The 12,370-nt window shown below is 41.7% G+C and overlaps 2 protein-coding genes across 10 annotated transcripts in view; one reads left to right on the forward strand and one right to left on the reverse strand.

Moving 5' to 3' along the window:
* The window catches only part of ETV2 (ETS variant transcription factor 2), a 24,959-nt gene extending 19,175 nt beyond the window's left edge, over positions 1-5,784 (reverse strand). The window contains exons 1-2 of one of the 4 annotated variants that reach the window (XM_081961826.1): positions 5,672-5,784; positions 4,962-5,091 (exon numbers count right to left, since the gene is read on the reverse strand). The gene's annotated coding sequence lies outside the window, so the exon portion shown is untranslated. Of the gene's footprint in view, positions 1-4,961; positions 5,092-5,227; positions 5,340-5,430; positions 5,648-5,671 lie in introns of those variants that run through there. The other 3 variants (XM_081961825.1, XM_081961824.1, XM_081961827.1) reach the window with 3 other exon arrangements.
* The window catches only part of LOC309396581 (retroviral integration site protein Fli-1 homolog), a 26,906-nt gene continuing 19,948 nt past the window's right edge, over positions 5,413-12,370 (forward strand). For 5 of the 6 annotated variants that reach the window (XM_081961812.1, XM_081961814.1, XM_081961816.1 and 2 more), the window contains exon 1: positions 5,413-5,553. In XM_081961812.1, coding sequence (XP_081817938.1) covers positions 5,536-5,553 — 18 coding nt within the window. In that variant the 5' untranslated portion in view covers positions 5,413-5,535. Of the gene's footprint in view, positions 5,554-5,821; positions 6,057-12,370 lie in introns of those variants that run through there. The other variant, XM_081961817.1, reaches the window with a different exon arrangement.

Raw genomic sequence — 12,370 nt, forward strand, 5'->3', positions numbered from 1 at the left:
GGAAACCCTATACCATTTCAGACAAGTGGTTCTCCAATTCACTCGATGGCCAAGGTGCATGCTGCCCAGGATGCACGCAGAATGAGAAACCAGAAAGAAAATTGCCATGTTTAACATATCGTGTGAATGCAACCAATAAGTTGGCTGCAGCCCCAATTGAGTAGATTCTGCAGGCACAGCCTGGTGAGTGTATTCTACTGCAGGGGGGGTAGCCGAGTGAGCGTGCTTTCAATGGAGCCCATCAAACAGAACTGTTAATTGATGGTATCTGCAGAAGATCCTTCCTGCAGAGATGAAAGACCAGACAGTCACATAACAAGAGAAGTCTATCGTTGAATAGCCATCCCCTTGAATGCTTTCAGCAGCAAAATTTAGAACCAGGGCCTGGCACTGAGGCCAGGAAACCATAAACAACACATATCGTGGTATCTTCCCCTTTTATCAAACCATTATAAGAAGAGACAAACATGACCATTTCAGTAGCATTTCCGTAGGGTGAGTGCAGTTAGCATAGGATTTCTAAGAAGAACGTGTGAAAAACAAGAAGAGTATTGAATGAGTGCTGAATTCACGTGGCTCAAGTACGAAAGGCAATGGCCAGTGTAAAACGAATATGCTTCAGATGGTTTGGTCATACAGAGAGAATGAACAAGGATCAAACTGGAAAACAAATTACGGAAGATTGGATGAATTGAGAGGAACAGAAAGGCACAAGAACTCAAATTTGGATGGAGTTGAGAGAAAGTTTGATGAAGAAAAGCAGCATATCGATATACCTCGTAATGGAGGTAAGAAAGGTAGAAAGATGTGATAGTGGAGGTATAGGGAAGGATGTTGGCTTAAACTCAGAAGCATTTATAGGATAGCAAAGATTCAATAACTTAGTTGCACCCACCATTTTGATTTCTTTTATCGTCCTCTTTTTATTTTTTTATTTATTATTATTATTATTATTATTATTATTATTATTATTATTATTATTATTATTATTATACGATATGATTGTATCACAGCGGCCAGTTGTTTCGCCGGATTTGGCATTAATTACTAGTCGGGCCCCACCCAGGGGCCTAGGACGTCGTAACATATTTTCGCAATATACGTGCAGATCCAAGCAGTGCAGCTTTTTGCATTTGACTGATGGTGATTTTGTCAAGTTTTAACTGTTTTAAATGTAATTCCAGTGCTTTTGGAATAGCACCCAGTGTGCCGATTACCACTGGAATTACCACTGCTGGTTTGTGCCATAATCGTTGGATTTCGATTTTTAAGTCCTGGTATTTCGCGATTTTTTCATATTCCTTCTTGGCGACCCTGCTATCACCTGGTATTGCGATGTCTATGATTGTATTATTGTATTATTATTATTATTATTATTATTATTATTATTATTATTATTATTATTATTATTATGTTAATCTTTGGTGAGATTCACAGCCTTTGGGGCTGGTTGGTAGCTCAACAGCTCGAGTCCTAACCAAGGACCTAGGAAATGTTAAGGTAATGTTGGAGGATATATTATTATTATTATTATTATTATTATTATTATTATTATTATTATTATTATTATTATTATACAATTGTATCACAGCGGCCAGTTGTTTCGGCGGATTTGGCATTGATTACTGGTCGGGCCCCACCCCGGGGCCTAGGACTTATTATTATTATTATTATTATTATTATTATTTACTTTATTCATTAAACATGAAACTCAGTCAACTGAACATTAAAAAATGCATCACAAATACCATTGACCGGTGCTAATGGTTGATACGGGTTGCTGCCAGCATCCTAAGTATCAACCAAGTACCTTCTTAAGATGTACGATGTTTCAAGTAGCACAGTTTTTTGCAATTCTGCTGGTGTTATTGCAGGAAGCTGAAATTTTATAAAATTCTTGGATGTGGTATCAAGTGCCCCAATGACAATGGGTATCACTGTTTTATTGTTATATACTTTATTCATTAAACATGAAACTCAGCCAAGTGAACATTCAAAAATGCATCAGAAATACCACTGACTGATGCTAATGATTGATATGGGTTGCTGCCAGCGTCGTAGATATCAACCAAGTACCTTTTATATTATGTGGTTAATCTTTGGTGAGATTCACAGCCTTTGGGGCTGGTTGGTAGCTCAACAGCTCGAGTCCTAACCAAGGACCTAGGAACTGTCAAGGTAATGTCGGAGGATATTCTTTGCACAGATGGTCAGTCTGGCTTTAGCATTTTTGTTTACCTATTGAGTCCTTACAAAAGACCTGGGATAGGCAAATCTGGATGTTTGATGGCGATACAGATACCATTGCAGGATGGAAGCAGTTCCAAGTAAAGCTGCCTTCTGCAATTGACTGATGGCAAATTTGTCAATGCCTTTGGTGTTCAAGTGGTGCTCCAGTTATCATCATCATCATCATCATCATCATCATCATCATCATCATTATTATTATTATTATTATTATTATTATTATTATTATTATTATTAGGTTAATCTTTGGTGAGATTCACAGCCTTTGGGGCTGGTTGGTAGCTCAACAGCTACCAAGGACCTAGGAACTGTTAAGGTAACGTCAGAGGATATAAGTTGTTCCAAGTAGGGTGGCTTTTTTGTAGAGTCAGAATGTTCAAGTCAGGTGGTGGTATTATTATTATTATTATTATTATTATTATTATTATTATTATTATTATTGAATAGCATGATGAATATGATGTATGTATACTTATATAGAGAAACTGGCAGCAGAGGTACAATTAGCAGTCTTAAATCAAAAGGTTAACTTAATTATTGTTTGAGTTCTGTTTCAATATTATTCTTGCAATGGGTTTATATTGTCATAACCATCACAATAATCTATAACATAGTTTGCTGGGGCTTGAATTTGTTTATTCTGCAGACAAGCCCACGGAGGTTAATTAAACCATGACTTGAAGTCAGCTTAATTGGGTGAGCTAAAAACCAAATAGTTGCATTCATATCCACATACTAAATTTAAATAATACTAACCATGGTTCATTTTCTTATTCCCCTTGTGCAGTCCAAAGGTAGTCTAGGTGGTTAGTTTAGATAATGTGCAAAATCAGACTATGGATAAATTAAGTAATCAGGTTATATGTGCAATGGGTAGATACAGTCATTTTATTGTACATGGCTCATCAATAGTGATTTGTTCAATAAAATATAGCCCCAATTTTCTGGTCTAATATATTGTAAAGTAATCCAGAGCCTGGTTGATGCCTCTAGATCAGTATTTCCCAACCTTGGCCACCTGCCTGGGGAATTCTGGACATTGAAGACCACACATTTTAAAGTGGCCAAGGTTGAGATACCTTGTTCTAGATCCGTGATGGCAAACCTATGGCCTGCGTGTCCAAAGTGGCACATGAAGTCATGTCGCCCAGCACTCACAGCCTTGCCTGTTTGTCTTCTGTGTTTCTGAGACACATGCGTGCAATGATCAGTTGTCCTTCATGCGCGAGGCACTGCCAAAAACCGGTGTGCGCATGCACACCAGTCAGCTGATTGTTGGGTGTGCATGCGTGACAGAACCTGGAAGTTCTATGTTCCCTTTGCACGCATGGCAGTGCCGAAAATGGGCCTAGGCATGCGCATATGCACCAGCCAGCTGATCATAGGGTGTGTATGCACACTAGAAAACGCGGAAGGTCAGCTTTTCCAGAGCATGGCTTCGAAGAGCGCACGGGCAATGTTTCCGCGCAATCTTTTCAACACTCGGTTGCCATCACTGTTCTAGATTCTTATGTTATGAAGCCACTTCAGCATATAAATAACCAATGACTTGACTGAGGACCCAAGAGAAGAAGCACGAGATAGAGTAATCAGCTAACTGTGGTCATTTAAACGTTGTCCCTGCTCATAGGATAAAGAGAGAGGATCAAATCAGATCATTCTAATTAGAATGACTCCAGTCCAAAATTCACATCAACAATGTTCAGCAATTTACTGACTAAATATCAATGAATCTCAATTAACAAAGAAACAGACTGTATGTGAATGCATGCCTTGTCCATGTGACATCTGACAAGTCTCCACCTGAGAATCAAGTTCTCCACTTCTTCTCCTGTTTTCTTTTCAAATAAACTCTTTTCTCAACGTTTTCTTAACCCAGACAAAATTGACTGGAATTTCACTGATATCATGGACACTGCATCCTTCATTCTAACAAAATGATCTCATAAATGGATTAGCTGCATCCTCACCTGCCCACTGGACCATTGTGTCTGTTGATGTCTTTGCACCACCTCAATTTTTTTAAAAAAAAAAATCCTTGGATTAAGCAGAAAACATAAGTAAATGAATAGAGAAGTGCCCCTACTGCCAAGCAAAACTCCAGCCCCGACATAATTTTTATAGGAATGCCACCCGATTCTACTTGAGGCTCCAAGAACCTCTAGACTACAAAAAAGAAGCTCAGGAATTTCAGGTTATTTCTTTGCTGAGAAGAGAGACCAATGGTACAGAAAATAATAAAATAAAATAAAACAAAGCTAAGACGGGCATCAAAAGCAGGAAGAAAGCTGCCCATAATTTTTTTTAAAAAGTAATCTCATCCTATTGTCTCCCAACCCCTGGAGCAGGACATGATTGGCTACACCGTGGTCCAAGGTGGAGGCCATTTTGTGAGAGTGCCCACAGGTCATTCACTGACCTAACAGGATAGTCTCCCAAATAGACTAAAATAACCTCCCTACCAACGGCATAGCAGAGCAAAAGCATTCAATAACGTAGCTGAGACAGAATCAAGGATCACAGACAAAATCACTGAGCATGAACTTACAGTATAAGCAGTTTGCAATTCCGGTCTCATTGAGATCTAAATTTCAGTAAATAATTCATCAGGCTTGCCTGTCCTCAATCTAGGAGGCCCCCACTGTAAGCAATGCCCTTTAGCTGAAGAGGGTAACATGGCGCAAACACGGGGGCTAAGTCGAACTAGAAGTTACCTCTGAATGTGTACAGTGCCTTTCCGACTCCAGAAGCTAATTTTCAACCCATAAAAAAAGCGCTTGCTTTAAAGATCAAGCTTTGGGTCCTTCTGACGTTTGTGGGGCGCACCCCTCTTGGTCTTGCTTCCTGCGAAAATAAATCAAATGAGCCTTCAAGAACCACCACAGGTTTTCTTCTGCCCTCATCCCTCTCTGTTTTTCACCCACCGTCTCCCTTGTCCCTTGTCCATTGCAGTCTCAAAAAAAAAAATCTCTTGACTTACCCATTTGTAATTTGAACAAGAAGAGGAAAAAAATGCATCTAAGCCAACAATGCTATTTAAAAAAAACAAAAAAAAAACTTTCAGAGCCTGTAAGCTTGGTCACACCAATAGGAAACCAGCCCTGGCGGTTTGTGTGACTTCACTTCCCAAAATTAGATGCACACATACACACCACACTCACACACACACACACACACACACACCAAGCCTTGTTCATCCGGCCCCCTGCGCAAGATCAGCCCTTGCCAATGCAACTCATCTGAATGCCCATGGAGATCTAGGCGGAAAGCAGCAGGTAGAGGCGTGCCATGGATTGCACCATCAAGGTAAGTTCTGGAGAAGTTCCTCCATATTTGTGAGCAGCTGATCTCCCTCGCTTTGTGTCTGTCTTCCAGTTTGCACTGAGCTGGTCTCTGGTTCAGTTCCTCTCTGTCTCATACACACCCAGCTCCAGAAACAGGGGCCCCCTCCGCTCTTTCCTTCTGGTACAAAAAAATTTCCTCTTCCTTCCCTTTCGTGGCGGTTGATGTCTCTGAGTTTAAAAAACCCAAACCAAACCACCACCAGACACTTTCAGCTGTGAAGCAGAGAGCCCCTTGCACTGCTAAGTCTGGCCAACCAAACGAACGCAGGCGAGAGAGTTTTGGGGGATCCCCATACTTTGTCATAACCCGACGCAGGGGACGCATTTTTCCCCAAACCATCAAGATTTGCCCAGCAAGAGACGAAAATGGCATCTCCATGCCAAAACACAGAAGTCTGGGGGTAGGATACAAAGTATTGGGGGACACGTCACCCCCAAATTGGAATGACTCCCCTGTGGTAAGAGGTCAGTTCACTTTATTTTTACTTGATTTTTGTTTTTTGCATTCTTCTTGTTATTAATCCATTTTTTTTATTTTTGTCAAGCTTTTTATCCTTTCCAACTTCAGCTTTTTTTTAATTCATTCGTTCTTTCCAGCTTTAGCTTTAGGTTTGTCCATTCTTTTTACATTTTCTTTTCCTATGCAGCATATATTTCTGACCAGGTTGGCCAAACAGAGGCTGACTTGTACAAACATTGGAGGCTTCGAAATTTGATCAGCTCAAGGATATGCCTTGTTTTAACCACACTGTGCTCTTGAAGAAAATAATTAATAATATTAATAATGAACTTAAGATGGGTAGAGAATTTTCAGAATTCATGGAAGGGGAACTTTTTTCTTCCCCGGTCAAAGCTTGAGAATATATAGCTAACTCTTCTCTAAGGATATGCATTTATCTTCGGCTTTGCATTATTATTGGCAAGGAAGGAATCTGTGCTGGGATTCTAACTGTCGTTTAGTGCTGACCTGTTCAGATTTTTTAAAGATGAGGGAAATGGAGACTTGCTTAATCATTTGCAAAGAAGAAGCTGGATTGGTCTGTCACAGCGAAACCACCAAGCCAGGGTTTCGTTGTCTGAGCTGTTATTGGAAGTTGTTGGCTTCAAGGGGACGCAGAGACCATAGAGGCTTAGACTCACGATTAACAAAGGACCTGGCCTAACATTACCATCCATCTTCCTTCTCTATGACCTTTCGGACTAGCTGGTGAATACAGCTCCACAACTTCCAGATTGAAGAGACCACTGATGTCTTCTTGGGTTGGGCATTGACTTTAGGATTTTCTGAAATGCTTCAGGTGTCAGAGGCCAGGATTTGTTTTCCTTTCCTTGGTCATTTTGTGGCAGGGATAGATAACGTTGCCTTCCCAATCTGCCTTTCCATGGGACGCAGAAAGAATGATTCCGTTTCCAAAAAACATAAGGCAATGCAGTTTTCTTTTCTTTAAGTCAAGCCAAGCTAATCAGGCACCACCCTATCCCTGCTCTTTCTGCTTTCAAAATAATTCGATCTGCAAAAGATCTAGCAAGAAAGTGATCCGAGTCTGGTCACCTGCTCATCTCTGCAGATCAAGGGACTCTTAATGGATGGTGCAAGGTTAACATAGTTCTGATGAATGATTGCTGTTAAAATGCACAAGGGGAGAAAAAATACCAGTTTGATTGAGGGATGAAGACACCAGGCTAGAGATCAGGAGATTCTGAGTTCTAGTCCCGCCTTAAGAATGAAAGCCGGTTGGGTGGCTTTGGGCCAATCATCAAGAGACCGTGAGTTCTAGTCCCTCCTTAGACGGGAGCTCACCTGAGTGACTTTGGGCCAGTTTGTCTCTCCAGGACCAACTCACCTCACAGGGTTGTTGTTGTGGTGGTGAAAATTGGAGGAGGAAGAAATGCCTTGACTTGTTTATAAAAATAATTTTAAAAGGCGAGATAAAAAATATTTTTTTAAAAAAAATGCCATTTTGAATTTCTGGAGCAGGTCTACTACCATTGGGTCAACCAGAAACTTTAAGAAAGCAGAAGTAGAGGTTACCAACTTTTTAAACCCGGTTATTCTTCTCCCCACCACCTCCATCCTGTGTGTAATTGTTAAGGTTAGCAGGTGAGAGAACATTTGACTTCAGGGCAATGCAATGTGAATTCTTCAAAATTGGTTTATTCTGTCACTTGCCAAGTCTCGGCTGGGGGCTACGTAGCAGAGGAGTTGTTAAAAGAACTCTCTCTTGTCATGCCAGGATCCTTTCCATAATAATTGCAAGGATACGAAAAGAGTGAGCTGGATCTGGTCAAAAAACCTTCCAACTATTAAGGAAAATTTCTGGGAAACTCCCAAGCGCAACATGGAGCCAGAAAGCAATCAAGTGATCTGGGTGTCCTCTAACAACAATAGTTTCAGAAGCAATTTCTGGTTTCCTCCTGGCTCCATGGCTTTGCAGCACCTTCTTGAGATACTCTGGGGGCAAATCCAGAGCACCTCGTAATGGCAAATTCCACAGTAAAACCCCTGTGCAACCAAATCCTTTGCATCTCTTCATAATCTCCAGCACCATGTTATTCCTGATATGACGGTAGAATTCCCTAACTTGCTATATTGTACAGCATGCTGGCTGGAGACTTCTGGGAATTGAAGTCCATCCACCAAGGTTGAGTAACCCTTGGTTATAAGGATGAATTATGAGGAAAGGCCACGTTTGACTCCATCGTCAGCCATGGAAATTCCCTGGGTGATTTTTGGGAAAGTCATTCTCTCTTATCCCAATCTCTTTTCACCAGGTTATTGTTACGGAGATAAAATGAATGGCAGTAGCTGCCCAAGCACTTTTGGGCAAAGGTGAAATATCAATCTACCCAAGTAATAGTCTTCTCCTGTGACACCCATCTTGTTTCCCTGGGGACAATTTAGACACGCTCACCTCTCTGTTTTTTTTTTTCATGTGCTCAATCTAAACCTACATCCTTGAAGATTTCCTTGTGGTCTCTCACCCCAGCTTGATTAGTTTTCCCAAGCTTGCCCACCCGGGCTGGGAGCACCCCTTCAGCTGGGCAACCCCCTAAAGAGTCTCCTTGAGCAAAGATAAGAAGGCTTTCCTGTCCCAGGTACCGTTTCATGCCCAGCCCTGCAAATTTGAAAGTTCCTTTCTCCCAGGCTGTCCCGCTTCTGCAGATCCAAACTTTGCTGCCCCTTTGCCCCACCAGTGCCAAAAAAAAAAAAATTGCTGGAGCAAAGGAGACCAAGCGCCAGTAAAACCGCCAATCCCCCCCTCCTCCTCCCAGACGTAGGATTTCAATAGCCAAACAGGAAACTCCGTGCACATCTCTCCCATCACCTCCTCCTCTCGATCCTTTATGACAGAAGATGGGAGAGCTATTTAAAGACCCCCACAAGCTAACAGGGCAGCTCTGAGCTTCTCCAGCAATTCTTATCAGCAGCAACAGAGGCTTCCGCCATTGTGGCCTCAGACTTCCTGCTTCGGCTTCCTGTGCTAGCTGTCCCACCAGCATCTCCGAGCTGCAACCATAACTCCCCCCTCTCGTACCACTGTCCTCCCTCTCTGCCATGTCAGCCTGCCTGCCTCACATGTGAGCAACACGAGTAGATTTTCCTTGCTCTGAGCAATGTTCAGAATTCCAGACATGTTCCTTGAGCCCCTCAGGGGTAGGATTTGCAGTTCTTCATTCCCTCATACAGATAAGCACACAGTTCTCCATGCCTTACAATGGCGACCATTGACAGTCCTTTATTATAAAGAGCAGAAAGATGTCCTCTTGGGATATATTTATTTTTCGAAACCTTGCTTTGGTCCTCTCTTTAGGTCATTTTACTCTTTCCCCCTTCATGCAGCGGCTTTTACGTACGTCTGGGAAATGAATCGTCTTCTTTAAACTAACGTACACTTGCTGTTTGGTTTTTAGAATGTGTGTTTTGTTGAAGCTTTCCTTCGTTTGGCTCTCCAGTTTTCTTTTGTAAAGCCAAATTCTAAACATGAAGATTTTTTTAAAAAAAAAATTCTTGTGAAACTCTGCCAAATTAGCCCCTTTTATCATTTGTTTGTTCTTTGTTTTTTCCAAGAAAATATGGTCACCATATTTAAAAGCCTCCTGCTGTTTTTCATGAGTCTGAAACAGGGGTGGGCTCCTGCCAGTTCTAACCTCTTCTATACAAATCTACCGTGCCGTTTAGAACCGGTTCCAGCTACCTCCCCCCCATCCACCCGCACATCATCAAGATGAAGAGCGAGAGGAGGAATTCTGGGAGTCTTAAAGCTGTCAAGTTTGAACACCCCTGGGGTTTTTTTTTCTAAAGGGTTAGGGGTGCAAGGGTCTTGTAACTTGTAACTTGACAGCTTTAAGACTTGAGTGCTTCAAATGCCAGAGTTTCTGAGCCAACATTTTGCTTGCTAAGCAAGAGCGTTGTTAAGTGAGTTTCACCACATTTTACAAGTTGGCCACGCCCACCTGGTCACACGGCTGGCAAGCCACTCCCACCCAGTCACATGGCCAGCAAGCCACTCCCACAAAGCAGGCCACACCTACAGAAGAGGTTCTAAAAATTTTTGAAACCCACCACTGGTCTGAAGATCCCTGTATCCCAGATGGAGAGGAAATTCCCATGGAAGTCAGGACTTATGCTTGTTTGGCGAGGAAAACTCCATGGAAGATTGCACTTGGGGTGGGTGGGTGTTGTAACTGGTTCTGAGGGGTGGGGTTCGCACCATGCCCACTGACACTAATCTCCAGGGCTGCCATCCATCTATCAAGAGTCTTCTAGGAGTTGCATTAAGTCTCTTCACTCTCTCAAGCAAAACTGTTTCAGCAGCGTGAGTCTGGCTGATTATTCGTTTCCATAATACCCCGATGAAGCATCCTTTGGGGGGATTGTGGGAAATTGAGAGAGCGAAGAGACTTAACTGCATGCGCTCCCTGTGATTCTACTGACACGCAAAATAGGAAGCAGACGCGGCAATTGGTCCAACCTATTTCTTTTTTTAAAAAAAAATTGTACAAGACTGAACAAGATGAAATCACATAACAACATGCCATCTGATTTGGGCCGACCTTACAGATGGAAAAAAGACTACCTCCTCCAAAATTCCTGACCGGCACAACCAGCCCAGTGGGAATAGATTGGGAACTCAGGAAAGAACTTTGGTAAAATGCTTGAGCCGTGTATCTTCACTCTTGCTAGATATCACCCTGTCCGGCGCATATATCCGCAGAATTGATAAAAGAGAGAAGAAAGGTTGATTCCTGGTCCAAAGCATATGGTCATAAAGATCAAGATACGATGGTGCGCTCCGATTTCTTCTAAATTTTAATTCATTGTTTATAATTTCAAAAAAAGGAAAAGAAATAATACCACAAATGCAGCAACTACATCAGCATAAGCACCAGACTACTGGGGGATAACCAACAAATTTATAATACAATAATACAATAGTAGAGTTGGAAGGGACCTTGGAGGTCTTCTAGTCCAACCCCCTGCCTAGGCAGGAAACCCTATACCGTTTCAGACAGATGGCTATCCAACAATTTCAAATAACTGGCACTCTAAACTATCACTAGTTAAGATATTCTAATGCACCATTAATAACATAGGACATTTCATGACCCATTCTTAGTAGATATATGCCTCTATTCACAACACGCAAACCGATAACCGGAAAAAGAAAATATTTAAATAAACAACACATGGAAAAAATACGGCAACTAATGCCTGTAGACCAGGGGTGTCCAAACTTGGGAACTTTAAGACTTGTGGGCTTCAACTCCCAGAATTCCCCAGCCAGCCATGCTGGCTGGGGAATTCTGGGAGTTGAAGTCCACAAGTCTTAAAGTTCCCAAGTTTGGACACGCCTGCTGTAGACAAGTAGTTCCCAATGTTGGCCCCACGCCCCACAGGAGGGGGGCAATTTGAATTTTAATGGGGGCAATTTGAGCCTTGTTTAAACCAAGTTAATGGCCTTTTAGGCTTCCTCCGCATGAATAGAGTTCACTTTTTGAGTAAAGTAAGAATTATATGTCATTGGGGGGGGGGGGCACCAGGATTTTAAAGATGCTTAAGTGGGACCTGGCCCAAAAAAGATTGGGAATCACTGCTGTAGAGTATGCATCAAATTAAAATATAAATTCCAGAAGCCACATTGGGGGTGCGACACAATGCCATGCCTAGAATTATACTCCAGAAATGGTTTCCAAATAAGACTGAATTGTTCATCGCTCTTTTTTTTTTTTAAGATGCGAAGTTATTCTAGACTTCCCCCATTTAATTAACATTAGAGGGAATCAGAGATCTTTTCAAAATAAAAAGCATATAAAACCCTTGAATCTCTTATCATGTACAGTGCTTGTTCATTACATTTTGAATAAAGGTTAAGGTGCGGTGGCGTATAGCAAAAACATCTCCTTCGAAATGGAATAACAACTTTCAAAGTTCTGTCTGTTTTTAATGTGTGTTGCAAATGAAAACAGGTGGTCTGTGGATCATTGTTGTGGCTGCAATCTTGATGCATTGACCACATGCATGCAGCTTGATGTCACAATGCACAGGGTATCACTTGCTCCCATTCTATCCCTGGACACATCTGCAATGCTTAAATCCAATTAAAGAATCCAATATCTAGCATTATTTATCTTTGTTGCATAGTTGGCCAGGTGTTTAGACTGAGTTTCACAGTTTTCTCTACCTACTGAGTCCTTTTCCCAAGGACCTGAATGGGCAGATGTTGTCGTTTGATGGAGTTAAAGGTGTTGTTGTAGGATATTATAAGGTATTCCAAGTA

Source organism: Natrix helvetica (genome assembly GCF_964273705.1).
Source record: "Natrix helvetica genome assembly, chromosome: 9".
NCBI lineage: Eukaryota > Metazoa > Chordata > Lepidosauria > Squamata > Natricidae > Natrix > Natrix helvetica.